Here is a 17,607-nt window from a genome sequence, read left to right on the forward strand (position 1 = left end):
AAAATTAAAGGTGCGGTTGTAGTGGAATTTTTTTAAACAAAATACATTAATTGGGAAACATTCCATAAAATATTAAGCTATCTAATGGAGTCATTATAATTATGTTCTGGAATCTTTTTGGAGATTTGGTCGACTAAATATAATCGTTCATTATGAACAATGGTTGGTACAGATGTTATTAAGTGAGCCATTAAAGAAAAGTACAAGAATTTAAACTATACCTGAGCAATTTCCAGTTTGTTCATAGCAGCAGCATGAGATGCCATTAAATCATCACAGCGTTTTCTTAAGGTGTCATGGTCATCTTTCACAGCTTCATACTTTCGGAGTGCAGCCACATAACGTTGATTCAACGCAACATCCACGCCTGAGCCGGATCCTTCTGCACTCAGGGTTTCCTGCATCAGAAATGACTAGGAATTATTGCATGAAACAAAGTCATCCCTAATGATAGAAAATATTAAATCAGGGTTCATAATAACTTTTCATTTTAAATTTCCAGTTTAATTTTTTAAATTTCCCTCATTTCATTTCAAGAGCAAAGCAGTTACATACACCCATGGCTCGCTTAATGCAATTTTGATATATCACAAATTCGTTTCTCGGTGAAACATCACAACGCAGTGTAGCCTTATCAAAAAACTTTAACGCTCTCATGACAAAACATGAACTTGCACTAAGTACACACGAAATTGCAATCATTTTACGCATATTAAGAGTATCGCTTGCCTCAAATCTTCTTTTTCATTTATATATCAATCGAAATCCATTGCTGGGCAATGGCCAAAAGCATTACTCATCATTGGGTCCAGATAGCCGGCCTACCGAAGTAATTTATCTCGTCTCCTTAACAGAATGACAATTGTTAATTAAGAGCATTAATTAAGCGTTGAGCTAGTGGAAATGAGTTTATTTTAAGCAGTACGGTTTGACGCGTAATTTTTGCCATAATAAGTTATCAGGCGATTGACTTCCAGGTAGAGGGTCTAAGCTAAAGCCTTCAAGGTCATCGGTATTCACGGGGGAGAAATAGAGTGGTGGCTGAATTGCATATGAATAGCATCAACACATAAAAGGGTCTGCTATAGAGTTTCAAACACAATGGCTTCATTCCCTCCCAGCAGTCGTAGGCCCTCTGCACCTCAGGAATACAGTGCAGCAGTAGAAAGTGATTTCGATAGAGCCATACAGAGTAAAAACCAAGAGAACAATGGCAAAAAATAGGAATGCGGGTAGAAAAGTCAAGAAGTTATGAAAAAAAACCATAAACCTATAAGAGAAATTGAAAGAGGTCAATTGCTTTGAAAATGGAGAGTGTCAACGTGATATTGCTTGGAAGTTTAAACTCACGATGCCTTATTCTGAAGAAAGATGAAGTCAAAACATCACTGACATCAGCCGCACCAACTTCAGCCAAGCGGTAAACACATACAGAAAGTTCATTGTGCATCTATACTAAAAGACAAGGGTGGTAATCACTCCGAAACATTTATTGAAAGCTCCGGTTGGTTCCAGAATTTTAAATGGCAAGCAGGTATTTTCAGTGTGGCAATACCAAGTGAATCTGCAAGTGTTGATAGCAAATCACCGCAACATTTTCTGATGAACTCCAAGCTTTGATAGAAAGTGGCTACTTTCCCCCTCAACTAGTTTTTAGTTTTGATGATTAGTTTCCGGGTTAATTTGCGTTGACTCATTTTTGATGGACAAATCCTTCCTATTAATATCTTCGTAATTAAAGATATTTTTGTCCGCCAAAAATTAGTCGCCGCGGAATTAACCCAGAAACTAAACATCAATTTATTCACTACGGTAGCCTCCGTAATAGTTTTTAGTGTTGACGATACGATATTGTTTTGGAAAAGAATGCAATCACATTCATTCATTATCATGCAAGGAAAACTGGGTCAGGTTTCAAGGCATTTAAAAACTATTTCATGTAGCTGTTAATGCTTTGGGGGACTTCAAATTAAAGCCAGTTATGATTTATCATTCACAAACTCAGCGAGCAATGAAATGGTATTCGAATTAGCACTAGTCTGTTATTTGGATGAGATACAAAGGGGCCCGGGTGACACAATAATTGTTTTTAGGATGGTTTGAAAATTCGCCAACTGCCAGCAATGCATTACAAACCCCTGAGATAGCAGATGGTAGCCCACCCGCACAACAGGAGGGAATTTCAAAAGCACCTACGAATTTTTTTACTTGAATAAGTCTTTGAATGCATGCCTAATATCTTTAAAGATATTTTAAACAATACATGAATATGTATATATATTTAAAAGTTTACATGAATAAGGTTTTCTAAGGCTATTAATAGGAATATATATGGTTTAGAGGAAATTCGATACCCAACACCTATGCTACCACAAACGCATCCCTATCTTATCTATGTTAAACGCTCTCATATAACGCAAATTGGTATATCGCAAAGACCCCACGGAACACATCCCTTGCACTATATAAGGCATGGGTTTACAGCAAATAAGTTTTTTGATATGCTATTTGTGTTTATAAACACATGATGTATTATTTTTTAACTATGCAATTGAGACATATTTTTATGTAGCAACAAAATTTTTTAGGTGTAAATGATTTTTTTAAAGTTAAATTATTTTCCTAACACTACTTCTAACTGTAAAACATAATCAGAGCACTTCCACACTTGTTAGGTAAAAATATGGCAGTTACATGGAAGCACATTTGAAGCACAAAAGACAAATTACATAATGAATATGCATCGCTAAATGAGTAAGTTTTGAGATTATCACGATATAATCACCAGTAGCCTCTGCATTATGGCTTAAACCAGTTGTTGGTTTCTGTGGAGCACTAGCCTAGGTTTGTGTTCCTCCCCCATGCCCATAGCTTCCCTTCTCAAAGTCCCATTCCCTTGCACTAAGTGCACTTGCCCCCGATACTTGTCGCCCTCCTCCACAATATCCTACCATGTATATGAAAACTAAATTCTATCAAACCTCATTCGTAATTGTGGAATATTGTAGTAACAGAGATTCCTCCTGCTTTTACACGAAAATTTTGTCATGCATGGAGAAAACTGCTCGTAATTGCAAAATTTTGTTAAACATGTGTTCACAATATCATGGCTCTCCTTTAATACTCTTTAGACTGATAAAATGAAATGAATTGTGGGAATCCCCTAGAAATATCAATTCATCTCTGTCAATAACATGACTATGGAATTTAGGTGGAGCAAGTTGGCTTCCCTGAGTTGCTGTACATTTTTAACATCAACTTCATAACTAACGCAACTGTCTATGCCCTGATGATACCAATAATAAATGGCAAATTTTGGGATGGATAGAATATAAAAAATTGAGAAGCAGACAAGATCATAACTTCAGAGGGAAAAATCTTCAATTAAAAAGAAAATTTTGAACCTCACAAATCACTCATGACTGAAGATTTTCCAATTCTCACTTGATCTTGCTCAACTAAAAAATATCTTGCTCACACAACCCTACCGTAAGGCAAATTGTCAACCTTATGCTATCATACCTGTCGGACCTGGAAATATGGTAAGGATCTAGATGATGACTGTACCACTCTGAAAGGTATCTGTTCTCAATTGCTCAAGCAATCTAAGCCTAGCAAGTAGCCTTCAATCTCTAACAGATCCAATCCAAATTCCTGTAAAATCTGTGGTTTTGAGTGTAATTGATAGAGTTGCCAAAAACTTTGCCTCACAGTTTGAGATTCTTTGCCAAATTCAAAAATTTCAAACCCCATTTGTTTCAAATGAGTGCATTCATACCTGCTGCAGCCTCCGGAGTTCCATCACTTCTTTCCGATGTTCCTCCAGGAATGTCTGCAAATTCCTTGCCTCCCGTTCCAGCCTTTGATTTTCTGAAAGAAGTTCACCACATTTGGAGCGAAGTGCACCCGATTCCTGACTAGCAGCATCCAACTGGCCGATTGCAGTGCGGTGTTGGCTGCGGTGGTACTCCAACTCCTTCATACCCTGATCGTAACGCCTTATTGTTTCACTGTGCTGTCTGCTCACAAAAAGAAATGCATCAAATTATGCTTCCCTTAGTGAATTGTCTGTGTGCAATGTATCATATTTTGTTCTTATTTCACATATCTAAAAATATATTTTTACTTAGTTCTCATGAAAATGTAAAGGGTTAATGTAGCAGGGGTAAATTAAAGACTACGGTTACATCTGAATTGCATCACTATGATTGCAAAACTATGATTCAAAGACCAACACCACATCCACTTTAAGGTAAAAATATGTACAAACTATGGATAGGAACTGTCGAGCCATCATGACCAGTAGACTAAGTACTTCATCAATATTTGAAAACAGGGCAAATAAATATTTGGACCATGACAACCTAAAATTTTCATAACTTTTTATGGCCTATTTTTGTAACAATTAGTGATAAAAAAATAGTACCATATGCTCACATGACCAGCAGGCATTTTTTTTACCAATTGACATACATTCCCACTGCATGGCAGTCATTTTCAGGGCTGTAGATTTTGTTTACAGTCTCCCTATATGCATAATTGTACCATAAATATCTCATATAACTATGAAAAAACACTACCAACATGTAACATAGGAGTTATCAGATACATTTTGAAATAAAAGTGAAGAAACAACGTTGTTTTTCAGGGACTTGCTTTGGATTATTCAATTGAAATAGCCTAAATTTCTGGGATATTATTCCTGAAATTATGTCTTGATAAAATCTTTTATAACACCACATATTTTATAAGATATATTAATATTTAAGTGAATCATTATAGGGTCATGCATACCCTCAACATAATACTTTATATGACTCTGAGTACTACTAAAAACAATCTCAAAAAGAAGATTTAAAACCACAGTTATTTCAGTGGTGTTCTTTGCTCGTTTAGTATAGGAAGGATATGAATTGCCATCATAACTTTTCCCTTCTATCAGCATTTATCCACAAATCCCCTAAATGGAAGTACTTCCAACAACAAACCAACCCAAATCCTAAAAATACAGCAAACTCCCCATTATCCCGGCTAACGATGGGGGGGAGAGAGCACAAATAATCGCAAAGCACAAATAATCCTAACTTTCACTTGAATATCATTCAATTTTCATAATTCATATAAATAAAACCATTAAATATTATTTATGCACATTGTCTGTTATTTTAGATTGCTTTCTGGAGTCATTAAAAGCTTTCTTTTCTTGACCGCGATCTTTTTAGAGGCGAAAGCGTGATTGTACTCACATTCCTACTACTCCATGTCATACCTAGTTTCCGAAAACCACACATCCGTGGCTGCAAGATCACGGATTCAGAAAAGTGGTGTCCACGAATGATTCAAAACCACTGGGCGACGTCAGTAACTACACTGTCAGGTACCACGCCGTGTAGTCGCGTCTCGCACAAGTTGTTCGGTATGTAACTGCTGTGAGATGCAGATCCGTGATCACTGAGCGCGATTGCACAACGTGATGCTTGGAAAATAGGAACAAGGAACTCCCATGAAGTCATCAGGCATGAAATCACGCTATCACGTAGCAGTGGTAATAGGAAACCAGGACTCATGGAAAATTGTCCTCGCAGGCGAGTGCCCAACTATGACTCATTCTATCTCTACTTCCACTTCCCTCGCTGCCTTCACTTCTACTATTCCCTTTCTCTCCAGTTTGACCTTGACTCTTCAGGACGTAAGCATGCCCGACTGGAATGAAATCTCCGGTTCCCTTGTATTCAACCGCATGCGAGGCCACGGCAATAATTGCAAATTTGCGATGTGAAATATGTAATTACAGATCGATAATACCATTTTTCCTAATTTTCGATTGGTTAAACATTAAAGAATCTTTAAAAATTAATCAAGTTTTTTTCTCCGCTGCTGATCGTCCTCAGCATTGCTATAGTAGACGTCCAAGTAGAATTGAAACAATCCTTATCAGTAAGTATATAAAATAATACAATTTTACGAAGGGAATTCTAATAGAAATAATAATTCCGGTGAAGCCTAGCATTAAAATGCAAATATCCTGGTGCTTTTGTGTCATTTTTTTTTTAAAGATCGCAGAAAACTCGAAGAAGTGTAAAACTCATGCACGGATAATAGGGTTCCCACTCCAACTACATTATAAAATTCACGGTTTTTTCCAGGTTTTCACGGTTTAAATGTCATCAAATTTACGGTTTGTAGATACGGCATTTTAGGCAGAAATATTGATCACGTAACAATCATCGGCCGCATGTTAACTAAAAATGTAACAAACGCAACAGCTACCTTGAATCCAAACGCAGCAATGACAGTGCTATCTCTCATGACGTCACCTATCGTTAGAAAAATTCAGGTCCGGCGAAAGGGTGTGAGTGGGAAAAAATGAAGAGAAAAGGGTGGCAGGGAGGTGAAGAAGTAGGGTCTGATTTTTTGCCAGGATTAATGTCTTCCAATTTCAGGCTTAACGTCAATGTGCTGTCATGGCACACACGGACCAATTAATAGTTGCGCTTTCGAATACACGTGTGCAGCTAAATGCGTGGACAGTATCTGCACGTGACTCGACCTTGAAACATGATTGAAATATCTTTTTTTTTTCTTTTAACCCATCTATCGTTGTTCTGCAATCAAGTTTGATAGATATTTAAGGTTCTATAACGAAATTCACGGCTATTTCCAGGTTTTTTCATGGTAGACGAAATTCACGGCTTATTCACGGTTTTAAGGTTTTCACGGTTGAGTGGGAACCCTGGATAAGCTGCAACACGGATAAACCAAAGCCGGATAATCGGGAGTCTGCTGTATGTAGACAATAGGTTAATAGGTTATGGACATCATTTGCTCCGCCCCCGGAAAGATGATAATTTAATTCACACGGGTTCTTGGGCACCTTGGGATATAGTTTTACTGAGTTTCCACTCAATAGCTGCTTATTTCAAATCCAGGGGAGGTGAAAAACTTTGCACACAATTTCTCAGCTAAATACTCACTTTCGTAGCAACTGCAGCTCATGCATTGCTTTCTCACACTGCTGCTTGAGACCATCAAAATCTCGTTGTGATGTTGATGATAGACTTCGATCACTGTTTGACACGGTGAAACTACGTGACAGAGTGCCTGAAATAAAAATAATACATTGTCTCATTGTAAGCATTTCATTTTAACTGTGTATAACATACACAGGTTTTAATAGTTCCAAGGTAGCAAACACACCAACCAACAACAGCATTGAAAAGTACCAGAATTCACACCATGACCAATGAAATACTATGGTATTTCTTTGCTGCTCATTGGTCAGACAAAATACTTGCAAAGCTATTTCATAAGAAACCAGTGGTAAAATTGCCCCTTTTCCATGCATAGCACTTGACTTGGATATGTACCATTGACAGAAACAGATAGAAAAACCATAGAAAATTCCCCTCAAAAATACTTAAAATGAAGCAATGTGCAATGTGTATCTCTATCATGATGGAAATGTTCTCTGCTGCGATGGAAAAACCCATGAAATTTTACCACATCAGGTCAAAAATGACATTATACATACATATTACAGAAATGATTTTTTCGTGCATTCTTTCATATTAGCCACAAAAAAATTATTGCCTTAAGTCAGTAACAATACTAACAAATGTGAAAAATATTAGATACTTCACAGTGCTATGCCAACAGTGGTAGCAAGATGTAAAAGTAAGAATTTACAGCAACGCTATGTAATTTTTTGAGACTGTAATACAATTGTAAACAATGGATATTAGGACATAAGGTTGGCTATTGAGAAGCATATTTGACTGAGAAATTTTAAGCATAGGTGTTTTTAGATGCATAGAGCCAATATAATCAGCCGATGTTTAGTTGAAGACACAAATCATTTCATTTCAGGTTTAACCCTTTTACTACCAATGCATTCTCAACCGATACCAAAGGTCTTACATGATGACTGATGTATTGGCCACTTGGAATTCCAAGGGCTAAGAGAATACAGTCATGATGGCAACAATACACAACTGGTAGCAGTGCCTGTTATCCTCCAGGGGCCGTATTCTGTATTTCGTCGGTACCGCACCGGTCGGTTTCCCTTCCCAGCCCACCGACAGCACATCATTCCATACCGACGACGGTTTCCATACCGACAACGGCTAATTCAGCGATTCAGTATGGTCGTCGGTATCAAACCAGTCGGTACGGTTCCCTCTCCTTCCCAAACAGGGAAAATCCTAATATATCCGAAGTTTGAAGTCATCTAACGTGTTACCACCAATGAGAAGGGTAAAAACAAGTGAAGACTCATTGGCACAGTTTGTTGTCGTCATTCTCAATCTTTTTATTTGCGGAAATTACGACTTATTGCTAGATTAAGATAATCGATATTGGATAAGTTGTTAACAATGCTTATATAATGTGTGGTAGTAATGCTGTACCTACGGAATCGAAGGAAACAATATTACAACATCACAATGAAGTTTGTATGTGATGGAGATTGTTGCTGCTGGAATGAATAATTGAAACTATCCTTGAGATCGTAGTTTCTTTTTTTAAATATTGGTTCCATATAATGCTATTTATTCATGATTTGGTAATATAGTTGTCATTAAGTAAGTTCCGTCTAAATGTTATCAACGGAAGGTTATGCCATTGGCACCGTAGCAGACGAAAATAACATACCATGGAACGTGAACGTAGGATTCAAATGCAAATGTAAATGTCATATTAGAGGAAGAAGTTAGGAAATTGTTGTAAAAATATGGAGCTGGGTGTAATTAAAAGAAGTGTAATGACAAGGAAGTAAAGAAATTGTGATTGGGTGAAATACATGTGTATAAGTTGCGCATTCCAAGTGAGAGAAAATGATAATATTGCGGTAAACCTCATACTTATTAACAAATATCTTCTTTTATCGTCAAGGGAATCAATGGCTGACGATGAAATGAAATATAGTTGCATGTTACAAATGAAAGAAACTGATACCATTGTGGCAAACTTCATACTTACATAAAAAGATCTTATTTCTATGCTGAGAGAAACGCCAAATTAATGATTGAGTGAAATAACAGTCGCCTATTCAGAGTGATATAAAGTGATAACATAGTGGCAAAACTCATATTTAATCAAAAATACAGTAAACTCTTGATTTTACGAAGCAGGATTTTACGAAGTTTTCGATTATACGAAGTGATATTGCGGTCCCGGTGAAAAGCCTATGCTAAATGCATGGCGCTATTCGATTATACGAAGTTTCGATTATACGAAATTTTTTGAATTTACGAACCTCGGCTCGGTCCCTAGGAGCAAATGGCATTCGTTTATACGAACTACGGCGAAAAATTTGTCAACAAAACTAGTTACGCCGGCGTAAGTAGCTAAAAAATCAGCGCTTCCAACTGTGGTCCATCAAAAGTGCGAAATCGTCAATGATAATGCAACTTTGGAGAGAAATGGGTCGCCAAAAACCTCACTGTGGTAATTTAGGGGGGGTAGGAGTTAAGTTAAAATATCGCGGCTGGCATTATGCCCCTATTTACGTGCCTGTTCGTAAACATAGCATCGACAATAATTCGTAGTTTAACATTTCAGGAAGGTCGCGCGGAGTATTTCGTACACCCCTAATTAACCCTTTGCACTGCTGTGAACGTACTTCGAAGACTACTTGACTACTTTTCGCCGAAGCACTTCGAAGGGTCCCTAATCCGGGACCCTTTCCTCGACGAGCTCACCCTCGCTGGCCCCTGAAACTGGGCTATTTTTTAATGCATTACCTGACGCAACCCTGGGTTTCAAAGGGCAATGGTGCCATGGGGGGAAAAAGAGTAAAGTGCGTGTTACTGTGGGGCTGTGCGTCAACCAAACGGGCACGGACTAAATAAGCCCGTTGTCATTGGGAAATTTGAAAGGCCACGGTGCTTAAAACATGTAAAATTGGAAGCCCTCCCCGTTTTTTACCATGCAAATAAAAACAGCTGGATGACCCGAGAAATTTTCCAGCAAACGGTTATACGTCTACAGAGAAAAATTGCTGGAGAGAACAGCAAAATTGTTTTAATAATGGATAATGCCACCATTCATAAATACGTGGAAGATCTAAAATTGGCTAATGTTCGAGTCCTCTTTTAACCCCCGAACTCGACTAGCAAGTCCCAGCCCTTGGACCAAGGCATTATCCAGAATTTTAAAGTCCTATACCGGAAGAAGCTTGAGCGGTATTACTTGCGATGGATCGGTATGTATACATTCATCTATTTTGCTCATGTGCGTTTGGATATCGATTTAGATATTTTTATTCATGATTATCATTCTTTCAAATCTGTTTGCTACTTTTATAAATGGGAACAGAAATTAATAACATCCCGAAATGGACGTTGATACATGCAATCCGCGCCATAATATCTTTTCGTGTATATATTGGCCTTTGTGAATGAACAACTTAAATATCTTAAGTACTGGGCTCTATTTACCGCCAATTTATATTTCAGGCTTCTCGTAATGAAGACGCACTTCCAAGTCTAACCATGAACTTTCTTTTCACGTGCTTCCCCGTTCTCCCATGCTGGGGTTCTGTCTTTCCAAAGCCGTTCCTTCCCTCCTGCCGCCTTTGGCTGATCTTGCTGACACCCACCTTACGCATCCCAAACCCCTCCTTCCCCAGCATTTCCCATTCACTCCCTCCCTAAGGAGACTGAGCTTGTGTGCATCGCAAAAAAATACGGCCCCCAAAAGTAGACTGAGGCAGAGCTGAAGGCCATTTCCCCACCCTTCTTTGTCCTGCCCCCTTCACCAGTCCTTGTGCTGACCACACTTCTTCCCATAGGCAATCCCCATCCTACTCTTATTCACCCCACCCACTGGGAACGTTCCCCGATAGTGGAGAAGGGCATGGTTCATCTTTACCTGCAACGGGGGGAAGTTATTAACCGGAGAGAGGCGGAAGAAGTATCTTCCACTATCGGGAAAATGGTGCCGCGCTTATAATTGTCTCTCTTCTTCTCAGCTGACTTTTCAATTGAAATTAATTTCTTTGCTCTTTCCACACTATATTTATTTACGATTATGGCGCGACTATTTTTTAGTGCTAAAACTAAGAAAATCTTTTCTCTATGTCAATGATCCTTTGCCTAACTTTCAATACGGCGGAGAAAGGAACACGAAAACTAAATGAGGTGACGGTACAGGTTTTTGCGTGTCATTTTTTGGGAATTCACGCTAGCGAACCAATACTTAACCACGTTGAGAAATGATAAAACGTCTCTTGTAGGAAAACAATCAATGTGGATAATAACGTTTCTATCTATATTTCTCCGATACTGTAAGATGTTTCTCCTGTCGTTTTCCGGTTGGAACCTTGCTCCTGTCGGCATAAAAGGAGAGAAACATACTATATGAACAGGTCACCTCACACCCGGTATGAAGAATACAGTCCTGATGAAGAATTAAGTCTTTTATGGCAACGTCTGCGAAGATGATGGAACACAGTAGTCGGACGGAGAACTCAAACAGAATTTACTTCAAATATTCGCCAGAAGATAATCACATCCTACGTTATTTATGATCGTAATTGAATCTCAGTGAAAATAGAGCACATTCTGCTGAAAATACGAAGTAACTCGAAATATTAACTTACGAAGGTTATTTTGGAAACGGGCTAAGACCCTTGTTTTTCTTTTTTTCTCGTCACTGAGCGATAGAGGGCGACATAAATGGCGGTTAGGCCGGCTGCCACTAAAATTCCGTGGGTGTCAGAAACAAATATCTATCTTTTGCATACTTAATAGTAGCTATTGGCTCCTAACCACAAATTTATTACTGCTAATTCTTATAATAAACATTTCAATTCATTATTTGATTACGTTTTCTAAACTGGTCGGGAATTTCTTTAGCGATCGTTTATGTTGAAGTATGAACAAGAAATGGGAATTTTATGGTGGTATAATTATTTAACGATTTTTCACATCATAAATCGATAACAAAAAGCCTTTTCTATGAATTATACCGAGAATAACCACCGAAAACATTTAAATAAGACCACTAAAGACAAAAAACGGCGGAAGAAACAAAAGCGAACATTTTTTTCGTGACTTATGAAAAAGGTTTGAATTTACGAAACTCGATTTTACGAAGTGCCAATTTTCCGGTCCCACTGACTTCGTAAAATCAAGAGTTTACTGTATCTTTTTTATGTCAAAGGAGCAAATAAATGATGATAGAGAGAAATAAAGCCTATTACAAGCGAGCGAAAGTGGTAACATAACTTAGAGAAAGTCATTATATGTAAGCAAACCTTATGTTTATTAACCATTATCTTATATTTCTGTCAAGGTAATTAATATAGATGATGACACAGTGAATTATAGAGGCGTATTCATAGGGGCAGAAAAAGATAACATTGCAGAAAACCTCATTATTTACTCGGTGATGACGTAAAAACAAAATAAAACGTACATTGCGCACCGGGGAGTTCATGAAACCCACTAGTCGGTGGCCGTATCGACACCTTTTTGCTGTCGGTACGGCTACCGACGATCTCCCGTCCTCTCATTGGTGCCGCATTGATCGGGTTCGTACAGAATCGCACGACTTCTTACCGGGAGTCGGTGTGACGTCGCACCCAACGAATCGGTGCCGCACCGATCGGTTTGGAGTTACAGAATACGGCCCCAGAATCATAAAAGTCCTAAATAAGTAATATCAGGGTAGAGATTTCTACAAGATAACAACGACAATATTTTATCCAATCTCCTCATCTATTCTTGCACACAGCAACATGTTTCATTCCAAGCAAAAATGTGCATTAACATCAATTCAATCTGATTGGAGCAAGTTAATAAGTAGAGTCATGGAAATACCAATGGGGGTTCCCCCCAGGAAAATTAAAGAAAATGAAATCATGGCAGCCATGCTTTACACAGCACTGGCAAACAACTTTTTAATTGCTGCAATAATAAGATATATTCGTCATTAACACACTGCTTTCAATGTGTACTGGAATATGCAATGTTAAAGTTCTGGAGAATTGCAACGGAATACATTTAACGCTGATTTACTTAACATTACTTCGATCTGGAACAGAGACATACAGTTATGCTCCTTATCGCTCTCCATCAAAATACATTTTAATGCTTGTTAACGATGCAATGACAAAATATATTTTACTCGAAGAGATGTCACAATCATTATACAGCAAACTCCCGACTATCCAGGCTAGTGATGGGGAGAGGCAGCACGAATAATCCAAACTTTCACTTTAATTTCTTGTGATTTTCATTATTTACGTACATCAAACAATCTATTATTATTTACACACATTGTCCACTATTTTATATTGCTTCCCGTAATCATTAAGAGCTTTCTTTTCACGATTGCAATCCTTTTAGTTGCGATTACGTTTTTGTGCTCTTATTCCTACTGCTCCGTATAACACCTGGTTTCCGATACCCAAGCGACCGTGGCCACGAGATCACGGATTCGAACGCCCGAAACATTCCTTGTCAGCAAGTAAATATAATAATTCCATTTTGCGAAGGGGATTCTAATGAAAGCACGGTTTAGCCTTGCATTAAAATGCAAATATCCTGGCGCTTTTGCATCGGATGGTATTTTTTTATGATCGCGGAAAACGTTGAAGGATCGTGAACTCAAGCACTACTAATCTGCAACACAGATAAACCACAGCCAGATAATCGGGAGTCTACTGTAATTATATGCCTAGTAAAATCATCAAATGATAACTAATGCCATTCATATAAAAATCAAATTGTATAAAAAATATACAACAACATGGTCTTCACAGACATATAACGTTATTGTCATGTTCATTTTCTTCATCAATTCATCCCAGTGAATTGCTTTAAGCCACATTTTCCTCCCTTTCTCTTCCTTTGGAACATTCACAAATACTTGGTTAGGCTTACATGTGGTTATACTACTACACAAACACACAATGCACCATTTGTATGGAATGATTGATTCCTTTCCACTTCAGTTACTCACAAGGACTGCAACTTGGACAAATAGTCTACTGGCACCATGGAAACATATTGTTTACTGGATTCTGATATCACGCTCAGTAAAAAAGGTAATGGGTCATTTGGAGCCCAATTTCAAAGTGGAATTTCACAAATAAATAAGCAAGTAATAGAAGAACCACTTTCACTGCAATTTTCAGTGTTGAGAATAATTTTTTATCGCATAATCATGCATTTTCAGCAGAATTCCCCATAACTTATAGTGATGTTATTCACTCCCATCTGAAATTGCATTTCATCAAAATAAACCTGAAGATGAAAAGGTAAAGCTTAGCACTACCAGATATCTTCCCCATTCAGCCATTCCTCCATAAGTTTCAAATAAGTGAACGTAATAGTTGCTGCTTACTTTCCTTGAGTTGGTGATGTCATTTGAGTTACAGTACAATTAACACTTTTATTTTTCACATTTCTTTAAAGAAAATAATAGCTCACAAGTGTTAGAACAACAAAGAATTACATGAGGCCCACAATTCCTCTGCTGCCTAAGAGTGGCTGAGAAGCTGAGACGAACTCTGAATGAGTTTGTCGTGTCATCAGCGTATCTCCAAATGTTTGAAGGGCATCAATTTTTCACAGTGAATAGCTTGAAAAGTAAGTGATGGAATGGAAAATGGAACCATACTGGTCTAGTTTTTAACTCTAGTTTTTAGTTCTCTAGTTTAGTTTAGTTAGTTTCTAGTTTAACTAATGATTGAAAATTATAAATAGAAGTGAATGAGCCCAGTGCACATTATGAAATTCAAACGATTGCCTAGGGAAGATACTTATGTCCCCTATGCAAAACAAAAGCAAAGTTTAAAATAGCCGTAAATTTGGCATCACTCATAAAATTAAAGAGGCCATAGAGCACAATTTTCCTTTACTTAATGACCCCCCATAGATTACAAATGGTATTGACACGATAGTTTTCAATTTAGCAGCAAATAAGTTTGATAAAAAAGTCAGTAACAAAGGAACCAGTACTCGCCTTTAAAGATGTACTTAGATACTTCAAAGCAAAATTATCGAGCACAAGGAATGGTCAGTGGAAATAGATACTGCTTGGAATTGTGAGCACAAGGAATCATTATTTGGAGCAATATACCTGGAAATCACAAGCACTAAGTAATCCCCACCCAGTACTTGATACTGCAATGTACTAAGATTATTTGCATTTGATATCAGAAAGAAATCGTTTACCCAACCTCTATTTTGACACAGGTTCTGCAAGTAGCAAATAAGTTTTAACCAAAAGGGTACAGCAACTTTGTGATTACATTGGGTTTCATAATTAACACATTTCAGACAATTTATATCTAGCAAGAATCAGTATAAGCAAAGAAAAAATTGACATTTTAGCACACACCAACCCTTGCTAGTGTAGCCTTCATTTTTCTGCATTTGAAATGACACTGCTAACACACCTAAACGCCATTATGATGATAAAAAATTGTGCCATGCCCATGCTTGCTGCAATTAAAATTAATGAAAAACTTGACTCCGTATGATCGCAATGAAAACAACAAAATATACTGCCATGACGAAGCCCTGAACCCTGGCCCCCTGCCTGGGTGGGAGTCATACAAGCTACCATTCCCCCACCTGACCCATCTGCTAGGTGCGATATTTAGAATTATAAACAGCTTGTGAAAAGTACCGCATGAAAATTAATTAATTACAGCCAAACTAAGGCCCATTCAATGGAACCACTACTAGTTCAGAGATGTGTTCACCATTCCGAAGGCCATAAAAAATACGGCATTGAAAATGACGGAGCAAGGTACATGGTTTCCCCTTGTAAGATAATGTGTCACTATACTCAACAAAACTCAAAGCGAGCAAATCATTCACTCACCAGTGCTATCAGTGCTATCCAAAGACGATGCCCCAGATGTCATGGACATTGTATTGAAGGTGCCATCCCGTTTTAGGTCCGTTTTTAGAAAATCACATTCATGGCTGATTAACTGAAAAGAAAGAAAGCAACTTAGTTTACAGCTACTTAAAACTGCTGAATTCCTTCCACTCTAGCAACTCCAAATAATTGAAAAATATCCTCTTTCAGTAAAAAAAAGTATCAAAATTATTTCTCAATGATTAACACTAAAATACCTTACAGCAGTCACTAGACCATTAACATATGCTGCTCTGTACTATCTCAAAAACTAATATCTGCATGAAATAGTTGTTACATGACTTTTAATATTTTAACTTTTAATACCACCAAGTAAAATTTTGTAAGAAAGCAAAGGAAAGAAACAGGAAAGTGAATGACTGGTATTGATTTGTAAAAGTTAGAGGTGTTTAGAATATTTTTCGCCTGCATTAGCTTATCTCTATCACCCTTAGCACACTATTTTTTCCTCGTTACATCCACTTAGCCTTATAATCACATTCAGGGAAAACAGGAGCACCAAATTTCAGCGCTGTTAGCTGGTATTGGAGATGAAATCTATAAGTGCCAAAAATTTTCCCAAAAAGACTGAATGTGGTAGCAAAATGTGGTGAAGTTTATAATTTAATTTAGTAAATGTGTGGTATTTCCTACTTTTCTAAGACATGCAACATAACATGCCATGCCAAGTACATATACAATGATATTTCCTTTTTAGATCAAACCATATGATGTTGGATAGAAGAATGTTGTGCGGACCCTGAATAGCAAAAGGGTGTTAAGGATAAAATTGTCGCAGTGAAGCATATTGAAAATCACATTGCCAATAACATCATTATGTTATGGGATAAGTAACACATCTACCGAGGAAAGCTGTTCTAAGAGTGGACAAAGAAAATATTTATCTATAGATAATAATAATAATCCAATGCATTGGGGAAATATTGGATTTAATGGACAGGGATGTATTTCTATTATCCATGTTACAAGGAGTATTCACTCAGCAAAAGCAACTACTGTCTGATTTCTTTCTTTGCATATAATCTTTTGTATAAAATTCTATTTTCTACTACTTTCATATGATGCCTAATGATGCAATTGGCTTTTACTCCTATGTATTGGCAGGATTCTATGATATCTGTAACAAATTCCTATGCCCCTTGTACTTGTGACCTATTGTAGCAAATAAACTGCAATCATTACAAATAATATGTGTGTTGGGGAAAAGCAGTAGGCCATTTCTTAATTTCTGATTCAATCATGCTTAACGATGGGTGCTAACACTTATGCAGGACAAGTTATAATTCAAATAGAGTTCTGTTAGGCAGTTCTGCTGTTGTTCATCAGGAAAAGCAACTTCCAATACTATGTAAGACATTCAGCAGAATCCAGAAAAAAAAGATTGGAAGACTAAATCTTAAACTCATTATGAAACAAATGGCAAGAAATTACCCAAGGATTAATTCCGTTGATGCTGGTCGAAATTTCCTCAGTCTCTTGTTTGAAACAAAGTGTAAAGGACACACCCACTCAGTGAAAATCAAAGTCCAGCAACAATGGTGACCCTATGAAAACTGTGCTAGAAACTATAGTGTAATGCTTGAAATGCAACAGAGGACTGCACATACACAATTTTAAACCATTCTATTCACGACAGTAATTTAAGGAAGCCTTGAAATTATATGCTCCATTCCAGCCCATCAAAATCGTCACCATTCAAACATAACGTAG

At 37.5% G+C, this 17,607-nt stretch overlaps 1 protein-coding gene across 1 annotated transcript in view; it reads right to left on the minus strand.

Moving 5' to 3' along the window:
- LOC124171200 (disks large homolog 5) overlaps nucleotides 1-17,607 on the minus strand; it is a 126,839-nt gene that overhangs the window by 107,922 nt on the left and 1,310 nt on the right. The window contains exons 4-7 of the mRNA XM_046550340.1: nucleotides 15,838-15,949; nucleotides 6,975-7,101; nucleotides 3,779-4,019; nucleotides 222-398 (exon numbers count right to left, since the gene is read on the minus strand). Of these exons, the coding sequence (XP_046406296.1) occupies nucleotides 222-398; nucleotides 3,779-4,019; nucleotides 6,975-7,101; nucleotides 15,838-15,949 (657 nt within the window). The remainder of the gene's footprint in view (nucleotides 1-221; nucleotides 399-3,778; nucleotides 4,020-6,974; nucleotides 7,102-15,837; nucleotides 15,950-17,607) is intronic.

Source organism: Ischnura elegans, chromosome X (genome assembly GCF_921293095.1).
Source record: "Ischnura elegans chromosome X, ioIscEleg1.1, whole genome shotgun sequence".
NCBI lineage: Eukaryota > Metazoa > Arthropoda > Insecta > Odonata > Coenagrionidae > Ischnura > Ischnura elegans.